Genomic DNA, 20042 nt, shown 5'->3' on the forward strand with positions numbered 1-20042 from the left:
TCCAATATAATCCCAGAATGTGAAATATGAGAAGGATCAAGTGTACGGATCTACCTTGTTAAATCCCCCTCGATAGACCCTCTGCTCAAAGAGTACTTCGGTGTGAGGAATAAGAATATATAGTCCTGGGATAACAAAATAATCCTGGGATAAAAGTTTGGTGTCTTGTTTGGTTGACAGGTTTGGGATTAACTTATCCCACCATTTATACCATAGTGATGGGATAAGTTATCCCATATACAGGGTGGGATAACTAAACCCAGGATAATTAATCCTGGGATAACTAATTCCCAACCAAACGACTTACTTTTTATCTGCACTAAAGCAGCTTCTCAGCTTAATGCTGCTTTTAGATGAAATTACTCTGTTATATGCCACACAGATGTAACATAAAAATTAAAACCAAGGTTTGTTTCAGAGTGGCAGTTACTGTCTAATAAAAACATGAAATTAGATGGACAATAATGTATCATAAGTTGTTGTGAGCAAAATATAAACATCATGAGATTAACGAAGGCACATATCGTTAACACGATGGAACCATATTTAAAGATGAGTTATGAAGTTCTAAGACAAGCAATGAAAATTATTGACCTAGAAAATAAAGAGCATTATTGTGCACTACCTACTGTTGGCTAGCAGCTAATCAAACAGAGAAAAGACTGCAGATATGTATTCATGGATCAGCCTTGGTCCTCTTTGATGGTGCTTCATCGCACACCTCGTCTTTAAAACCAAATGATTTTCCAGTTTTACCCATGAACCACCTATACAAAACATGAACAAAGAGTTGTTATAACAAACCAAAAGAAAAGGATTAAAGAAAATTACAATGTGTGATATCAATACCTTCCCCAGCTGACTCTCTCGGCTACTTCTGTTTCTTTCCCTTGACACTCAATCTCAACTAATGTCCAATCATCATCAGAACCAACAGAGTCCTTCCTCGAGATGCCATTGTTATCATCTGGTAAAGAACTTTCTGATGCAGCATCTATAACACCAGTTGGCTGGATACTGTAATCCATTCCTCCTTCTGCAGTTGGTCCAGATTGCTCTCCATGCTCCTTCACTTGCAGTAAGGGACTATTTTCATCGTTCAATAGCATAGCCAATGGCTTTTCTTTTGCACTGTCCTCTGTGATAGAGGTTTCCATATCACCCTCCTTTATCTCAAGCAACATCATCTTATCTGCAAGTTTTCTTGATGAATTGTCCTCCTCAAATACCTTGTTTTCTTCAGGTTTGGTTTGCTCAACTGGTCCTCCATTATCCACTCTACCGTCAGTAGGAGTTTTTGCACCACGGAGTAATTCTTCTGACAAATAAGAATTATCATCCATCGACCTAATTTTGGCTAACTCAGAAAATGATACAGCATTTGCAGTTTTTGCACTGCCACATGTTTCCAATGACAACATCTGAAATTGCTTAGGTAAAGTTGACTGTTGAGCTGCAAACCTTTCTGCTTTCGCAAAATTCCCCTGTTCAAGCAAGTTGGTTAAAGCACTGTCTACATATGCAACTTCAAACATTTTGGAACTTGAAAGAACCTCTATCTCCCCAGACTCCCCAAATATACAGCCAACAACAAGTGGGCACCAGTTTGCTTCAGACTTCGCCGCAGTATTCACCTGCCTCAAAGTCTTTTTTAACCAATCTACACATCGCTCTCCTCGTTTCTTCAGTTGGACAGAAACAGTTAGCTTTGCAATCTTTGTCATACAAATTCCAATTGTACGAAGCCTGAAGAAACTTTCCTTGGTGCAAAGAAATTCTATTCCAGTGTCTGTAAAAACAGCTGTGGTATCCAGAAACTCACCATCCAGCAACCACACTAAGAAGCTACGAGACAAATCTTCCACTGGTGCCACTGATGGAGTAGTAATCACCAAAACATCTGCTTTTCCCCATTTCTCTTCTTTGTATTTCCTCCAGCTGGAATAGAAGGCTGTTAATCTTTCTGTAAGTTGCTTGACATCTTTTGTGCCTTTGTTCTCCTCCATTACCAATTGAGGCTGATTGTTCCTGCCTCGCTTCTCTCCAATCTTACACTGCTCTCCAAACTTAAACAGCTGATCGCCTTTCGTTCCTTCTCCAAAGGTCTTTGATTTGCTGTCTTTAGCATCCAATTTAGTTGACCCAAACTTAAACAGATCATCAACAGGTCTGCTTATTTTCTTTAACTTGTCCTTTAACTTGTCATTTTTACCATCCAAAATATTTGACCTGGACTTAAATACCTGATCACCATTTTTGTTTCCTGCCTTGTGATTGTCTTCTTTACCATCACCAAAACAATTTCCTCCAAACATCGACACCACCTGATCACGAGACATGTTTGCTACCTTAAACTTATCCTGTTCTCCACTAGGAGAAGAGGAGAACCGTTCAATACTCTCCATCATCTCCATAAAATCTAACTCATCATCAATAAGGTTATCCACCCTGCTCGTCGATTTATCACCACAGAAGAGTTTAGTTTTGTCAAATTCAGAACCCAAATTGCTCCTCCGCTTTTCACTCAAGCCTACACGTTCAAATTTAGATTCAAGATTGTTCTTTCCCTTCACCAACAAACCAGATTGATTTCCCCGCGAAAACAGTTGTTTCTCTTCTTCAGCACAGAAAGTACTAAGTAGTGATTGCAAAAAATCTAATTCTTGTCCAGAAATTGGTTTATCACCAGCATTAATCATCTTATTAATACCAGAATTCACAGTTACTACTTTATACTTTTTGGGTTCTAAATCATTCATACAATTCCAAAAAAGCTTAGACTTAGGGTACTCACCTTCTATATAACCCACAACAAACGGCCAATTCCAATCATCACCAAAAACACCAGTAAACCCCTTGCTGTTACGAATTACCCTGGCGTCACGTATCGTAGAGTCGATTAACGCAAACCCCTCATCGTTCTTGGCCTTCAATTGAACAGAAACAGGATGTTTCCTCATCAGAGTAGCAGAACAACACAAAGATCGAATCTTGGAATAATTTTTCTGGGTACAGAAAAAGAATATCCCATAAGGGGTAAAGATGGTAGTTGTATCATCAAACTTTTCCCCCATAAGCCATAAATAGAACTGGGATGACAGAGAATTTGGGTTTTCTTGTTGCTGTGAATGGATTACAACAACATCAGAATTCCCCCATGAATCTTTCTTGGTGAAAATCAAACTATCGTAAAAGGAAGTAAGCCTTTTCTGAAAAAGCTCTTTCATCATGTTCTTGATTGTTTCGGAATTGGGAAAAATTGAAGAGTGATGGGTTTTTATGGTTTTGTTGGAGAAGAAGAAGGAGACCGAATAGGTTTTTGGGTCTTCTAAAGAAATCGTTAAAAGCTATGGAAATTGTGTCATACTGAAATACGACTTGAAAATTGACATCACCAATAGAGAGTCTTTGTATAAGTTGCAACTTGGAACTTTGAAGTAAACGAATAATAAGGCAAAATTTTTGGAGAGATATCAGTAAAAGGTTACAAGATTTTTTTAGACTAAATTTCGCTAGTGGTTATCCACTTTATATTTTACTTTATTTAGAACTGCTTTGGAGAAGAGTTATATAAATATTAAATTTTTGATAATTAATTTATGTATTAATATAGTAAATTTTATTAAATTAATACTACTAGATATTTCATTTGTCTCAATTCATAATTCATGTGACTTGCTTTTCTTTTTAGTCCATTCCAAAAAGAATGAGACATTTCTATATTAAGTAACAATTTAATTATAAATTGTCTATTTTACCCTTAATGAAATGATTTACAGTCACATAAATTTTTATCATTCATTTTAGACCACAAGTTTTAAAAGCCTTTCTTTCTTTCTTAAACTCCGTGCCGAGTCAAATACCTCATATAAAATGGGACGGAGGGATAATTAATAATCTCTCTATGATACTACCTCCGTCCACTTTTAATTGTCATAGTTTCTCTTTTTAGAGTCAGACTATAAAAACTTTGACTAATATTTTACGATGTATATTTCCATCATATTGGTATGCAAAAAATTGCAATTTATAGTACTTTTCGCATAGTTTTTGAATATCTAAATTTTTTGTTTAAAATATCAAATTAATATAATCTAATTTAACTTTAAAAATTAGTCAAATTGACATTCGAAAAACGCAACATGACAAATAAAAGTGGGCCATTAGAACAAATCACTTAATTCAATACGATAATAAAATAATATATTTTCAAAAGATCTTTGTATAAATATATGATCATATTAATATTATAAATTAATAATCCTTTAAAAGTACAAATACAACTAAGATAATTTAGTGAAATATGATTCTATTATGTTTTGTTTTTTTTTAAAATTTAAATCTAGTTGAAGCTTATCTCTGATTTTTCTTATTGCATCCAAAAGTTTGGGTGTTACCACAACTGCAATTTTTTTAAGTGCATGTGGAGTGATCTTTTTTATATTCACATAATACTTTGCGTATTTTATCTGTCATAATTGATTTTATGACACTTTTTAAATGAGAAGCCATTTTTTATATGATTTCAGGAATTTTTTTATGTTGCGTAATATAATTTAGTCTTTCACCATCATACAATATACATTGAATGTTTTTAGTAAAGATACAATGAATAATATTTGATAATATATAATGAAGTTGTTTTTACAACGAATCATTGAATTCTTGAATTTATTTTACAATGAACCATTTACAAAAAAAAAATATTACAATGAATCATACACATGCTTTGTACTTTATGTATAATGAATTTATTATACATAATTTAGTAAGATACAATGATTTTGATGTATTCATTGTACTTTATAATTAATAAATTTATTTTTTATGTGAATTCAATAAATATGATATTATATATAAATTAGTAAGATACAATGATTTTGATCTAATCCAAATTGGATTTGGCTCCCCTCCATTACACTTTTTCTCCATTTCGTCAAGTACACTTCTAGATGAGAGACACATGTTCTATTCAGTTTTTAAAGGTCAAGATTATAGTATATTAATAAGTATTATGACCATAGTTAAGTTAACAAATTTTGGTAAACTATTCTCTAAATTTGAAGAAGAAAAAAAAAAGAAATATATATGTTTTTAAAAAATATTCTTTTATCTTCTTCGTTATTGTTTGTGAATTTCGAAAACATATTTAAAGCCAAAATATTTTTGAAGATTGTTATTTATCATGCTAAATAAAAATATTGTTAGATATATGATCTATTTTTTAATTTTTGAATATAAAAATATAAGATGAAATTAATGATATTAATAAATATTAAATTTGTAGGGAATATTTTGTTCTTAACAAATTTGGAGAATGGTTTTCTAAAAATTTGTTGACTTAACTATGGTTATAATACTTATTAATATACTGTAATTTTGACCTTTAAAAATTAAATAGGAGACATGTCTCTCATCTAGAAGAGTACTTAACGAAATGGAGGAAAAGTGTAATGGATGGGAGCTAAATCCATCAAAATTAACCTTCATTGGATCTCAAATACTCTTTAAATTAATTAATATTAATTTATCGATGAAATAATATCTCTATAAACTAATAATATTTCATAATCCCACTTATATTAATTTAGCGAGGTTTTACTGTATTTGTCTTTATATATATATTATATTAAATTAAGTTTTTAATATAAATATACTTAGATTTAGGCTTAAATTTTTAAAATTTTGTCGATTCAAAACTCCTACTTCACCCATGATAGATTGTCATAAAATTTGAATATTATAAATAATTTATTTGAATAAAATTATGGGGCAACTTATAGATTTTCCTACGATATATTATGAAATTGGGTAATAACCATTAAACTTAGTTATTACTGTACGTACATTGTTAAAATCATTTCATTAGAAGTTGAACTCAATATTGATCGTGATAAATATTGCATAGTTAATCATAGTTTTCATATTCTGATTATTCAGTTTAAGAGACTAAATATTTATTTGATTTAGTAACTTTCGAGTATTGAATCAATTGTCAACTGCTTTTTAATATTAAATTAATCTTCAATTGTGAATCCGTTGATTTAATATATCGATTACTAAATTAACTAATAACTATTTCTGATCTGATCAAAGTGTTGTAACTACATCAGGTGCCAACTATTCTCAATTCACAACCCAGTTTAACGTCCATCAATCAATCAATTGTCAACTGTCAACTGTTTTCGTATCTGACCAGAGTGTTGTAACTACATCATCTGTCAACTACTTTCAATTCACAACTCAATCTAACACTCATCAATCAATCAATTGTCAACTGTCAATCATAATTAAATAACTTTCAAATATTAAATCAACTCTCAACTGTTATAACTACTTCAGCTATCAGCTGTCAACTATTCTCATTCACGACTCAGTCTAACACCCATCAATCAATTATTATTGTCGGAGGTTCAAAGAGGAAGAGCAATTAAACTGGAGGAGGTGATGCAAATGTCATGTATGAGAGCTCAAGAGTAGTTGATATTGCTATGCTATTTGGATCAATTAATAGAATGATAAATTAAACCGTCCTACATTGAAGAGTTCAAAACCTACCAATTAATCTTAGTTTCAAACCCCAAAGTCTTGAACCAAGTTGGAAAGATAAGAGTTACAATTACTATTTACTCAAAGACAACTACAAGAATACAGTTATAGAAGTACAAATCCTTCTACAAGCACTCAATTACGTCAGGCAACAACTAAATTGATGATATATATATATATATATATATGATTTTTCGATGAAGAAGTTTTGAATGAACTTCTTGCGGTAACCTGGCTTCGCCCATGTTCAGTCTGACACAGTATTAAGTTGTGTGATATCTAAAAACTTAAGTTATTGAAAAAAGTCTTTACATATTTATTTACTTGATTATATCTTCAATAACTTTTAAAAATTAGAATATTGCTCACAACTCTTTTTGAAAATATCATTAGATGTATGTTGAAATTTTCAAATAATTTAATTTTGGAAGATTTGATATTAGTACGATAATATGTTTTAAATGCATGCGCAATATTATATTAGTTTGAATGTTTTTCATATATGCAGTAGTTTCTATAGGAAGTCAAGCTCATGTATAATAGACAATAGACGTGAAACTTAAATGAGCGTTTGAAAATATGTTCTTTTATGATATTATATACCAGGATTTCAGATTCGAAGTTCATAGTTTCCATGACATATATACAACTAAAACGACAATAAAATTTTTAAGGTACCTTTTCAACCACTAGACTAATAATATATTCTATTAATTGGTTTCTAAATCATTTTTCTTATACATGTAGTGGACTTTTTAAATATAAATATGAAATTCGTACAAGTTATTGAGTTATCAGAAATATGTATTATACATGATAAATTCGCCTTTCATTGAGAGATAAAATTTAATAAATTATAGCGAAATAATTGGGAGCTCCAATTTTAATTAAAGGTTTTGAATACAAATTTCTAAAATTAAAATTAAAATTTTGTATTGGAACCTCAAAATATCAAACACCAAATGACACTAAAAAAAGAAGGCGAAATGGTCTGATGGACCCTTATACTTGTTTGAGTTTGTATTATGGACCCTTCCACTTAATTCTTTACCAACTGAACCCTTAAACTCAATCAAAACAAGATTTTTAAACCCCTCCTATAGTGTGTGTAATTCACTCGCCCATAAATAGATGACATGTCAAATCCATGTCACATAAATCAATAACACGTTATAATTATCTCTATTAACTATTTTTTTAATTATTAATCAAAAATATTAAATAAAAGGAAAAATAATAAATTTTCCACACACCAAATCAGGCTCTTGTTCTTCATCCCAACCCATTCCCATCGTGAAATAGCCTGAAGCCACCAGATCAGAAAGCCACCGCCACCACTGTTCTTGCCGGCGAGACAATCTATTCTCTCTCTTAAACCCGTATCCATCTCCACCGCACACTCTTACCATTTTTCGTTCATCCTTTTCCAATCTCCACAAAATCAACAACCCTAGGTCGTCGCACTACCAACTTTGGCCGGCAAACCTTTTTCGCCGCTGTGACCAACTCCTCACACCCTCACCCGCCCCACTCTCCTCTCCAATGTCTTCCTTTCACCGCACCACCGACGATCACTTGCGAACCAGACTTTCTCTCCTCTCCATTCTCTCTAGCCACCAACAAACCTCCTCGCCGCCTCTCGTTCTAGCGAAAAAAGGATTAGCGCCAAGATCTGCTAGAGCGTAGCTAGGGAAGAAAGAAAAAAAGGGATATGGCAGGGATTGGGTTATCTGAAAAAGAAGGTGAAATGGAGAAGAAGAAGATTTCTTTTTTATTTTTAAAATTTATTATATTATTCTATTATAATTTTAATAACTCTTTTTTAATTAAAATATGATGTTCACTTGCTTACACGCGCGTGTAATCACACACTCTTGCCAATTCATCCATTTTAATGCCACATATGCTTAGTCAACGGTTAGAGGGGTTTGATATATTATGTTTTATTGAGTGTAAGAGTTCAGTTGATAAAACATCAAGTAGAAGGGTTCATAATACAAACGCGTACAAGTATAAGGGTCCACCAGACCCTTTTGCCAAAAAAGAAAAAAGAACACTCTTTGAATAATTTTTGTTTTTTTTTTAAAAAAAAAAGCAAACTAATTGTACGGCTTGGATTAGAAAGAGGACCACCATAAATAGTTTTAGTACTTTTGGAAGTTAACAAATGCTACAAACAAAGAACCAAATCTATAATTCGTAAAGACTAAGCAAAGCGTCACATCCCAAAACTTAGAGTCATCGGAAAGGGAAGTGATGTCGGGATCAAGCCGGTGGACTATGCCGGAGATGGCCGGAATCCTGTCAAATAAGATCCCTCAAGATGAACTCAAGCCTGGAGATCATATCTATTCATGGAGAAACGCCTATCTCTATGCTCATCACGGTCATTTTCCACTTTTATTTGTTTAATATATCACCGGGAAATCCTTTTTTTGCTTTACTCTTAGATGAACTTTCTCGAAGTTTTTGATTTCTGTTTGTATCTACGTTTTGATTTTTATACAAAGTGGGTCAAATTTCGATTTGTTTTTGTTTTTTTTGTTCATTTTAAATGTACGAGCAAGTATTAATAGGAAGGAACTTTTTTGCAATCGGGAGAAATAGCTTCAACATTTCGTTGAATATTATCAGAAAAGTACACTTAGGAGCTTATTAAATAAACGAGATAATTTGAATTGGTAATTAACTGAATAGTTTTTGTTAGATTCTCCGCTTGAAATAAGGGAAGGTCAATTCAATTCTCGATGGAAATGCTACTTCTAAGTCTAATTTGACTAGTTTGGGGAAAACTTGAATTTCTACTATAATCAACCTTTCCAAATCAAAAGGAGATTCCGCTAGGAGTTGTTGCAAGCTAATTCAGAAATGAAAGAAGTCTACCTAGTGCTTATTTGCTGTGGATCTACTGGCCCGGACCTTGTTGAAGCTCTGTTTCCCCTAATTCGGAAACACAACAATAGTCTTGCCAAAGTGGCTTTACTTCAGTTTTTGCTAATTATGGTTATGAAAAGCTTTGATGTACCTAAAACTCATGTAGTGTAAATAAGTGAGTTGAATTTGATGAGCTTTGCTAATTATGGCTATGAATGAGTTGTGTGTACATCTTGCCCTCTCCAAACCCCACTTGTGGGATTACACTAGGTGTGTTGTTGTTGTGTAGAATCTTTCCATCTGATCATTTGTATTATAGTCTTTGAGAAAATACATTTTTTGTCATTAAACTGTGGCTGAGGTCATTCTTTTTGTTTAATAATTTTTCTTATATTGAACTTAGTATTCCACGTTAGCAATGCAGTCTCTTACACCAGTGTTGTATTGTGGACTCTCCTTATCTCAAGTTGAAAAGATCTATTTAAGAGGTTATATTGCTTAGTGTCAGTCTATTAGGTTGAGGCTAGTTTTACCTTTCTTTTAGTTTTGGATAAATATAAACAAGGATGACTTTAGTCCTGACGATCTCAATTTCTTTTAAGGTTCGTTATTACCTTACAAGTTGCTAAAGACTCGAGTTTGGTTTTTTAATATTTTTGAAGCCTTTTCGGTTTTTAAAAAATCAACTATATATGTCCAACTACAATTCTAACAATTTGGATCTCTGAACATTCCATAAGGAAATCATTGCATTCATAGTTGGATAGATATTGAAAGAAAAGGAAATATTTGCATCAAGTATAACAAGTTAAATGCTCAGATATTGTCATGGGGAAAAAAGATCCAAATCAACTTTTGGTCCTGGGGCTGGGGTGGGTGATATTAAGAAGCTGTAATGGTGTGCGACATGCATATTGTGGCACATTTTTGTTCGTTTCCTAGCATGTTGTCGTAACGTTTCTGTATGTGCTCTGAACATTTCAGGTATTTATGTTGGCGATGATATGGTTATCCATTTTACTCGAGCTGCAGGTCAAGAGATTGGAACTGGAACGGTTTTAGACCGTTTCATATTCAGCTCATCTCCTTCACATCCCTCTGGCTTCCCATGTCCTAGATGTGGTGATCAATCAAGGACAGAAGGTGTTATCTCGTCATGCCTTGAGTGTTTTCTTTGTGGGGGTGAGCTGTATCTTTTTAAGTATGGTGTCTCACCAGGGGTTTTTATTACTAAAACTCGAGGAGGAACATGCACAATTGCCCCTTCTGATCCACCAGAGCATGTCCTGCACCGTGCTAAATTTCTCCTTCAGAACGGTTTTGGGGTTTACAACATATTCAAGAACAACTGTGAGGATTTCGCAATATACTGCAAGACCGGTTTGCTAGTCTTTACAAATGTCAGTGTAGGCCGGAGTGGGCAGGCAACATCCTTTTTATCTGCCACAACTGCTATTGTTTTCGCACCACTGCGCTTTCTAACTACAGGTGTTTCTGGTCTGGCTGCTGTGGGTTTTGGTGTTTACTGTGTCAGCCGGTATGTTTCTGATATTGGCGTACGTCGTGATGTCATGAAGATCCCTGTTGAGAGACTTATCCTATGCCCTGGCCCTCTGGAGTCTGAAGCTGCTACTATTACTGATACATCAAAGGAAAAGGGGTTGTAGTTCTATGTAAGTTGACTGCATGGATCTCCTCAAGTAGGTTACTACACCATACAATATGTTGTAGGTGTTGATGTTGTCATTGCTTTTGTGACTTAGGTTTGGTTATTATTGAAACAATGGTCATTTAAACAGGCCTTGTGTGCATTCTTCCATCAAAGACAGTGTGTTAACAAGATGGTTGGTCTAATTGAATGACAAATTGATTGTTTTTGTGACATAGGTTAGGGTTATTTTTTTAATTCTAATTAGTCTATTTGGCCAAACTTTTGAAATAAGCTTATTTTGAAAAGTGATTTTCAAAAAGGGAAAAGAGCATACATACCTCAAATTTGTGAATTGTGATAGAGTTGATATACCTCTCGTTAAAAAAATGCTGACATATACTTTTATTGCAAATATTGTATAAAAAGTAAATATGGATGTATATATATGTAATGTATCAATATTATTTTTTTGTCGCATGTACAGTTACATACCCGTACGAAGCCCTTGAAATTAACCATCAAGCACATTTGGACTAAGAACCGATAGTCTTACGAAGCCCTCATTTCGTTTGTTAAATCATTAAAACACTTAATATATAGAATCAACACATTTAAATAGACAAAAAAAATGGATTATGTTGAAAACATGGATCATGAATGTCTATAATTCCAAGAGCTGTCCCTCTCTCACGAATTAACCAAAATCACATTGACACCCATATGACATGTGAGATTGTATAATATGTCTTATGTTTCACTTCACATTCCCCAATTTTTAGGATCTAAGTCAACGTTATTCATTGTATGACCAACTAGCGTACCTCAATTCTTTCACCGATTCACATTTTAGACAGATCTATAAGTTTAGTTACAAATTTGTCATTAATATATTTATAAATTTTGTTTCTAATTTTTGATATACCTGAGTTGAGGAGTTTTGGGAAACATTTTTTCTATTCTACTTCTATAAAATTGTGTGATAAAATTTGTGCACACCCTATATATCCTACCCAGATTTCATTTAGTGAAATTACACTTGATATGTTATTATTGTTGTTGTACATTTTATATATTATTTTTATCAAAATATATATTATGCTAATTCAATCCTTCATCTAAGTCAAATAAAAAAAAAACACTTACAGTATATATTTTCTTTTTTCTCTCATGAGATCTCTTACCCCAAGAAAAGATACTACGTATATAAGTTCAGTATTGACTTAATTATGATACTGCGTATATTAAGTTTGCTTACAATCTTTAAAGTTGACTTCGAGTGATTTGCTCATCTGTCTCAAAAGTTTGATGGCCATTTTTTTTTCCTTTTTAAGTTATCGAAATTAGTTTATTTTGATAATTACTTTTTATTAAAGGTATTTTTTAAAAGAAAAATAATTTGTGTTTGATTAATTATTTTTTTTCTAATAGTTTGTGGTTGGCAATATTTTCAAAAATTATTTTCAAGTATCAAATTATAAAATAGAGAATTACTCTAAGTTGAATACCGTAAATATGAATTACAATCTTGTCCTGAAATATCAAAGTACTTATTTTTAGTTTTTGCATAAAAGCAGAAAAACAATTTTTGTTAATTCTTTACATTAAGAGCTTGGTCAAGTAGTTTAGTTCTTTGAAAATAAGTGAGTTTTTTTTAACTCAGCATGTTTGACTTTCGGATCTTTACCAAACAAGTCCTATATTAGTTGATCATTTTTTATACATATATTAAAAAATTATAAATAACAACATATTTTCCTCGTGCCTTTTTACTTGTCAAATTTTGATTTGACATACATATTAAGAAAATAATGATTGATATAGTCAGTTCACTATTTTATTCCTAGTAATTAATAGGGTCCCAAATATATTTACTCACCATATTTTTCAAGGACATTAACCCAATGCTAATAAATTAAGGGTATAATATGATTTTTTTAAATCTTTTCTTGATCTTTCAAAAATGACAAGTAAAAGTGAAAATCAAATTAGAAAATATTTGACAAGTGAATAGGGACGAATGGAGTATTTTTACTATTTCACTCCTTAAATAATTTCTTGAGAATTTTACTGACAAATCTGAACACTTTCAAAAGAATTAATTGCAAGGCTAATTTAAAAAAAATTTAATTAATACTTTCTTGATTTAGTAAGGCAAACAACTAGTATAAAATAACTAATTTTAATAAGATGATTAATTAATATGTGACGGAAAAATACCTATTAAGCCATCTCTATAAACAAAAAGAAAAAAGAAGAATCATAATCCCAAGAATGTAACTTTTGTGAGTAATTTATAAAGAACCTTATATTTTGTTAGAAAAGAGCATGAAGGAATGTGGCACAAAATATGATAAATAAGATTTTTTTATTTTATATACCGTGAATTGTATATGAAAATTAACACTCACTTATTATAAATAAAGTTCTTTTTCCTTTTTTTTTAATTTATAAATCAGCATACAACAAGTCAAAGCTAGTACTCCTCTATCTCAATTTCTGTGACTTACTTTTTTTTTAGTCAGTCAAAAAAAGAATGACACATTTCTATATTAAGTAACAATTTAACTATAAAATATCTATTTTACCCTTAATGAAATTATTTACAGCCATACAAATTTTTATTATTCATTTTGGACCACAAGTTTTTTGTCTTCCTTTCTTTCTTAAACTCCGTGCCGAATCAAATTACTTCACATAAAATGAGACGGAGGAAGTAATAAATAAGCCGCAAGCTGGTCTCCAAAACCAATAAGCCAGCCAACCAACAACCAATATGCAAAAGGCCGTTTTATAGACTCTATTCTTTATTCACTCGTCACTCTACAAAGTCGTCACAGCATCCCAACTTTTCTAACTTTAGGTTCGAAAATAATGAAATATTTTTTGGAAAATGTTGTAAGTTTTTATTCGATAATCTAATTTTTTTAAGAAAATTAAATTATCTAAAAATGAACAAATTCTATCAGTGACACTCCATATTCAGTGGTTCTCCCACCCTCTAAAAAGCATCTCATCTTTACCCAATCCCATTGTCCACAACTCCACTAGTACGTCTGTATGAATTTACTTGTTAAATATTTTTTAATTTAATTTTTATTTTTATTCGTTGTTTTTGAAAAATCAGAATTTTTTTTCTTTTTTTATTACAATCTCAATTTATTAATATTGAGTTAATAAAAATAAAAATAAATATTATTTTCTTAATAATCAAATTTTGACAAGTAAATCCGAAAAGGGAAAGTACCATTTTTCTAAGTACCGAACAGACGTAGAGATTCATATTTCCTGCTTTTTTTACCCAACAAATCGGAACTCCCACTATGAATTGTTTATATCTCCATCCGATAAAGACAAACCACATCCCAATATAGTCTCCTATTTCTGATCAACTTCTTCAAGAAAAACAGAGAAGACGAAAAAAAGGCAGCCCCTGTTTTATATACTGCAGTCATCTATTTCTTTATCAACTCTACAACACACATCTCACCTTCAAGAAAACCAAGAAAAAAGAGAACCCAAGAAACCCATTTTTTTTGTTTTGTTTTGGTGAGGCCATGGATAGTAGATCCGACAGTTTCAACAGAAACACAAAGAAAAATGATGATGATGATATCACCCAAAGAGAAGAAGCTTTGTATTCTGTAGAAAGGATCTTTGAGTCCAAAGAAGTGCCATCATGGCAGAACCAGTTAACTTTAAGGGCTTTTTGTGTGAGTTTCATATTGGGAATTCTTTTCACTTTCATTGTCTTGAAATTGAGTCTCACCACTGGTATTATTCCTTCTCTCAATGTTTCTGCTGGACTTTTGGGGTTCTTTTTCCTCAAAACGTGGACTAAACTTCTTGAGAAATCTGGAATTCTTAAGCAACCTTTCACTCGCCAAGAAAACACCGTCATTCAGACCTGTGTTGTTGCTACTTCCGGCATTGCATTTAGCGGTAAGTCTCTCTCAGGCATTTTATCAAACACATAAGCTGCAACTCTTAGAATAATTAGTGTTTTCAACAATTTCTTCATGCATTATTATTGCAGTTTAATTACTCGTAATAATACTTTAAATCTGATAGATAATTGTGTTTTCCATGTTTAAGATCTTGTTAAATCCGGACAGAAAAGGAGAAGGGGGTTAAAGGAGGATAAATCTAAAGAAACTCTAGAAATTAATAAATGTAAATTATATTAAGCCATGCATTAATATCGCAGTTAGTTAAAGATTTGGATTTAACTAGAAAGTTTGCATGTTTGAATCATGAATTTGGGCCACGTGTATTTCTCATGGGCCCTCTTGGGCCTCCAGCTTTTGTGGGTTTTGTGTGGGGTCCACAAGGTTGGCTTTTAAAGTTGTGTGGGCCCATTGGAGATGGTGGTCCCACATAGTTAGGCTCAAAGATTTGTGAATTTTCTACGAACAATAGCAATAAATATTATTTACTTCCTCTTTGGGACTTGTTTGCCTTGGCATAAATTTTAAAAAAGAAAAAAACCTTTTGAAATTTATAATTTAAAATAAGTTATAGATATTTATATTTGTGTGTTTATAAATTATTTCATTTTAAAAAAAATAGGTATTTTAATTATGAGAATGTAGACACAAAAATATTTAAGTTAAATAGGATGAAAAATTTATTTTTAAGAATAAATAGCTTGCAAAGAAAGTATAAAAAACTAAATAAAATCAAGAGCTGTTTTTGTAAACAATCACACTTCTAGAAATTATGCCATGCATGTTATTAGAATATGACAAACCAAACAACCAATAAAAAATAATCTCAATATAATCAATTTCATCATAACTAATCCCAACATAACTTGTCTCCAAATCAAACAACCCCTTTTGTCTATTATTTTTCTAGAGTTCATTGGATTTGCTTCATGAAAATTGAGTTTATTGCAAAGTAGTTGGTTATCGCAATATACCATATTGAAAAACTATTAGAAGAACAAATTAGGAAGCTTTGACTGAAAAATGATATTTGTCTAAGGTTTAATGACAAGAGCGTGATATTTAGAAGTTCTATAGAAAATAGTTTACCATTTTCCAAATAGAATGCTTAATATAGTATCTCTGCTAGCTCTTGTTTGGAGAGTTTAATCAAGATAAAACCTTTTTGCAGTTCTGTTTGGCTAATTCCAATTAAGAATAATAAACATGAACAAGTGTGTATGTTAACTATATTTGGGTGCTAACTTTGTCAATAATGACTCCTTGTTCTTCCACAACTTTGTTATGATGGAATTTCTTACCTTGAGCATTATCGAGCAACAATGCTAGCTTAGCAATTGCCTTATATTATTCCTTCATACCTTGAGCATCTCAAGTTCAATAACTCTTAATTTCTGTTTTTCACTTTTGATGAGCAGGAGGTTTTGGAAGCTATCTGTTTGCCATGAGTGAAGTTGCTGCCAAACAATCAACTGAAGCTAATAATGCATTCAATATCAAGAACCCCTCGTTGGGATGGATGATAGGTTTTCTTTTCGTTGTTAGCTTTCTTGGGCTTTTCTCAGTGGTTCCTCTTCGTAAGGTATTTCCTTTTCTCAGGATATATGTAATGTATATACATAACAAATTTTCTTGCAAAAGATCAAAGCTGCTGTTCTCAGGATTTTGATCAGTTTTACTTTTTTCTTTATAATCAAATATGTTTTGTTAATTATGTTTCAGATTATGATCATAGACTTCAAACTGACATATCCAAGTGGCACAGCAACTGCTCACCTGATCAATAGTTTCCATACCCCACAAGGAGCTAAGCTAGCAAAGTAAGCAAGTTACACAACTTGAGTAAATTCTGTCAGCATTACAGAAGGTATGCTGACAATTTTATTGTTTCTTTTTAATTGATCACTGCAGGAAACAAGTAAAAGCTCTGGCGAAGTTCTTCTCCTTCAGCTTCTTATGGGGTTTCTTCCAATGGTTTTTCACTGCTGGGGATGACTGTGGATTTGCGAGTTTTCCCACGTTTGGCCTTAAAGCATATGAGAACAAGTAGGTTCTAATTCCAAACTACCTCTACATGACAAGAGGTTCAATTCCTCTCATCTCTCTCGCAATTGAAAGAGATGATATAGTTTGCCATTCAACTTTTGCTTACCTTTATTTAACATTTTATTTTTTTCCGAATCGATCAGGTTTTACTTTGACTTTTCAGCAACATATGTTGGTGTAGGGATGATATGTCCTTACCTAATCAACATATCTTTGCTACTTGGATCTATCCTTTCTTGGGGTATAATGTGGCCTCTGATTCAGGACAGAAAGGGTCATTGGTTCCCTGCAGATGAGAGCCCCAGCAGCCTTCATGGCTTGCAGGGATATAAGGTAATGTCTTCCTTTTACATTTAGAGCAGACAGACCAAAATGAAGCACAGTTTCAATTCTTAAAATATACTTTCCTCATATTTCTCTTCTATTGCAGGTCTTCATAGCAATAGCCATGATCCTTGGTGATGGTCTCTACAATTTCTGCAAGGTATTTGGACGAACATTATATGGTTTGTATTTGCAATTCTGCAGTAAAGATGAAGGAGCAGTCCTGCCAGTTGGTGCTCGTCCATCTCCTCCAGAGCCTTCCATGTCTTTTGATGACCAGCGACGAACAACACTTTTCCTCAAGGATCAAATTCCAATATGGGTTTCCATAGTTGGTTATGTTGGCATTGCCATCATCTCTACTATAACACTTCCACACATTTTCCATCAACTTAAGTGGTACCATATCATCGTGATTTATGTTTTTGCACCGGTATTAGCCTTCTGCAATGCTTATGGTTGTGGTCTCACTGACTGGTCTTTGGCATCCACCTACGGAAAGCTGGCAATCTTTACAATTGGTGCATGGGCTGGGGCTTCTCATGGAGGGGTTCTTGCTGGACTAGCTGCGTGTGGCGTCATGATGAACATAGTCTCCACTGCGTCTGACCTAACACAGGACTTTAAGACTGGTTATATGACATTGGCTTCCCCGCGGTCCATGTTCATAAGCCAGATTATTGGCACAGCAATGGGTTGTCTCATCTCCCCATGTGTATTTTGGCTCTTCTATAAGGCATTCCCTGATTTAGGTACCCAAGGTTCAGCATATCCTGCCCCTTATGCCCTGGTGTATCGTAACATGTCTATCATTGGAGTTGAAGGTTTCTCAGCTCTTCCAAAGAACTGCCTCACCCTTTGCTACGTGTTCTTCATAGGTGCTATTGTGATCAATGGCATCAGAGATCTTGTGGGAAAGAACAAGGCAAAGTACATTCCTCTCCCAATGGCGATGGCCATTCCCTTCTATCTTGGCTCCTACTTTGCTATTGACATGTGTCTCGGGAGCTTGATATTGTTCGTTTGGACAAAGATTAACAAGGCCAAGGCTGATGCATTTGGGCCTGCTGTGGCTTCTGGTCTGATTTGTGGTGATGGAATATGGACCTTACCCAGTTCAATACTGGCTTTGGTAGGAGTGAAACCGCCTATTTGCATGAAGTTTCTGTCTAGGAATGCTAACACTAGAGTCGATGGTTTCTTAAATTCTTGAACTCCCTTCTAGTAGGTGTTTCTCATTTTCTTTTGTTCTGTTAGTTTTGTCACATTTGAAATGAAATTGTTCGTGTACATATCAACTACTTCAATTGTCAAAAATCATTTCAACTCAATTGAAACAGGAATTGTTATCTGAGTTAAAAATGTGCAAGCACAGAAAGTTGCTTCTTCCTTTCCTGTGTCAACTTTCTTTATTAGTATTTGTTTTATTTGAAAGGTGATACTCCCTTTGTTCCAATTTATATGACTTACTTTCCTTTTTAGTCAGTCCTAAAAAGAATGACACATTTATATATTAAGTAACAATTTAACTATAAAATATCTATTTTACCCTTAATGAAATGATTATCGCCACACAAATTTCTGTCATTCATTTTGGACCACAAATTTTAAAAATCTTCCTTTCTTTCTTAAATTTCGTGCTAAATCAAACTACGTCACATAAAATGGAACGGAAGGAGGATCTGATTTCCTTACTGTTGGAAAGACCAAGAAAAAAAAAAGAGAATTTGTTATCCAGAAGCATAAATAAAAGCTTGAAGACGTCAACACGTTTTTTACTCGAGTCCCTTCCAGATATTTCTAGCTTTTTCCAGATTCCCTTATCTTTTCGGATATATATGCTTTGTCTTAATCCCAACAACCCCACCGTTGTGACTCTCATCTGCCATATCTCAGTTACTTCCTAGTGATCTAAGCTTCTTTAATTGCCAGTCTGCAAGTTAACTAGACACCTACAATAGATAGAAAACTCACAAGTTTTGCTGCAAATCTTGTAACTTAAATACACGCTATTGGAGCTGAAATTAAGGTCTGCCTGCAGTAGACTTGCTTTAGAGACATTGGTTTTGTTATTATTGTCACTATGTGTTTGGTGTTTGTATGTGATGAAGATGAGAGGGTGTTACAAAGACAGGCAGCTCCAGGAGCTTGTCCTTACTGTGGAGGGATGGTTCAAGCCTTGGACATGGAGAGTCAGTGGAGATTCTGCTTTGTCCCTCTTTATTTCAAAACTAAACGCAGATATTACTGTACCCTTTGCACCAGACGTCTCATCATCCAATAATTTTACCTAATCTTATGATATAGCCTCTCTTCTTTTATCAGTCTTGTGTGTCCTTGAACTTTCAAGAAAACAAAAATGTATAATCTTTTGGCTTTTCATTTATAAAGGGTGTGTATGTGTTATCTAAGTTTTGTAAGTTTGATTTACGAAATGATTAGCAAAAGATTGTTCTGGTGGAACTATTCTTGCTTTGTCTTGCATTTGCTCTCTGTGTACCTTCCGGTTCATGAAAGTCCACACTACGAAAAATTGCTCTGATTTGTCTGATATCATGGAAGCCACATATGGGTATTATCTGTTCAAACATATTGTCTTGAAAACTGATCCAAATAGCAATCATATCATATATATATATATATATATATATATA

General features: G+C 33.0%; 4 protein-coding genes across 4 annotated transcripts; 3 read left to right on the forward strand and 1 right to left on the reverse strand.

Moving 5' to 3' along the window:
• Positions 1-507: 507 nt before the first annotated feature.
• On the reverse strand, positions 508-3500 carry LOC102603132 (uncharacterized). The gene is made up of 2 exons (XM_006363137.2): positions 850-3500; positions 508-767 (listed from the first exon to the last, which is right to left on the reverse strand). Exons 1-2 carry the CDS (start codon positions 3228-3230, stop codon positions 677-679), a joined length of 2472 nt encoding a protein of 823 aa, XP_006363199.1. The 5' UTR covers positions 3231-3500; the 3' UTR covers positions 508-676.
• Positions 3501-8698: 5198 nt separating this feature from the next.
• LOC107058039 (uncharacterized) lies at positions 8699-11263 on the forward strand. Its single transcript, XM_015303324.1, has 2 exons — positions 8699-8935; positions 10408-11263. The coding sequence occupies exons 1-2, from the start codon at positions 8806-8808 to the stop codon at positions 11088-11090; spliced, it is 813 nt and encodes a 270-aa protein (XP_015158810.1). The 5' UTR covers positions 8699-8805; the 3' UTR covers positions 11091-11263.
• A 3061-nt stretch (positions 11264-14324) lies between these two features.
• On the forward strand, positions 14325-18778 carry LOC102580698 (probable metal-nicotianamine transporter YSL7). The gene is made up of 6 exons (XM_006363148.2): positions 14325-15013; positions 16437-16600; positions 16741-16838; positions 16930-17064; positions 17208-17397; positions 17495-18778. Exons 1-6 carry the CDS (start codon positions 14629-14631, stop codon positions 18599-18601), a joined length of 2079 nt encoding a protein of 692 aa, XP_006363210.1. The 5' UTR covers positions 14325-14628; the 3' UTR covers positions 18602-18778.
• A 599-nt stretch (positions 18779-19377) lies between these two features.
• Positions 19378-19761, forward strand: LOC102603468 (uncharacterized). The gene has a single exon (XM_006363138.2). It carries the CDS (start codon positions 19472-19474, stop codon positions 19670-19672), a length of 201 nt encoding a protein of 66 aa, XP_006363200.1. The 5' UTR covers positions 19378-19471; the 3' UTR covers positions 19673-19761.
• Positions 19762-20042: the final 281 nt, after the last annotated feature.

Source organism: Solanum tuberosum, unplaced genomic scaffold (genome assembly GCF_000226075.1).
Source record: "Solanum tuberosum cultivar DM 1-3 516 R44 unplaced genomic scaffold, SolTub_3.0 scf00415, whole genome shotgun sequence".
Classification (NCBI taxonomy): domain Eukaryota; kingdom Viridiplantae; phylum Streptophyta; class Magnoliopsida; order Solanales; family Solanaceae; genus Solanum; species Solanum tuberosum.

Bases quoted from the DNA above. Each gene is read 5' to 3' on its own strand.
- LOC102603468 (XM_006363138.2), top strand. From the start codon at position 19,472: ATGTGTTTGGTGTTTGTATGTGATGAAGATGAGAGGGTGTTACAAAGA.
- LOC102603132 (XM_006363137.2), bottom strand. From the start codon at position 3,230: ATGATGAAAGAGCTTTTTCAGAAAAGGCTTACTTCCTTTTACGATAGT. The intron at 768-849 runs GTATTGATATCA...TGTTTTGTATAG, and splicing joins GAGAGAGTCAGCTGGGGAAG to GTGGTTCATGGGTAAAACTG.
- LOC107058039 (XM_015303324.1), top strand. From the start codon at position 8,806: ATGTCGGGATCAAGCCGGTGGACTATGCCGGAGATGGCCGGAATCCTG. The intron at 8,936-10,407 runs GTCATTTTCCAC...TGAACATTTCAG, and splicing joins CTATCTCTATGCTCATCACG to GTATTTATGTTGGCGATGAT.
- LOC102580698 (XM_006363148.2), top strand. From the start codon at position 14,629: ATGGATAGTAGATCCGACAGTTTCAACAGAAACACAAAGAAAAATGAT. The intron at 17,065-17,207 runs GTAGGTTCTAAT...CGAATCGATCAG, and splicing joins CTTAAAGCATATGAGAACAA to GTTTTACTTTGACTTTTCAG. The intron at 17,398-17,494 runs GTAATGTCTTCC...CTTCTATTGCAG, and splicing joins ATGGCTTGCAGGGATATAAG to GTCTTCATAGCAATAGCCAT.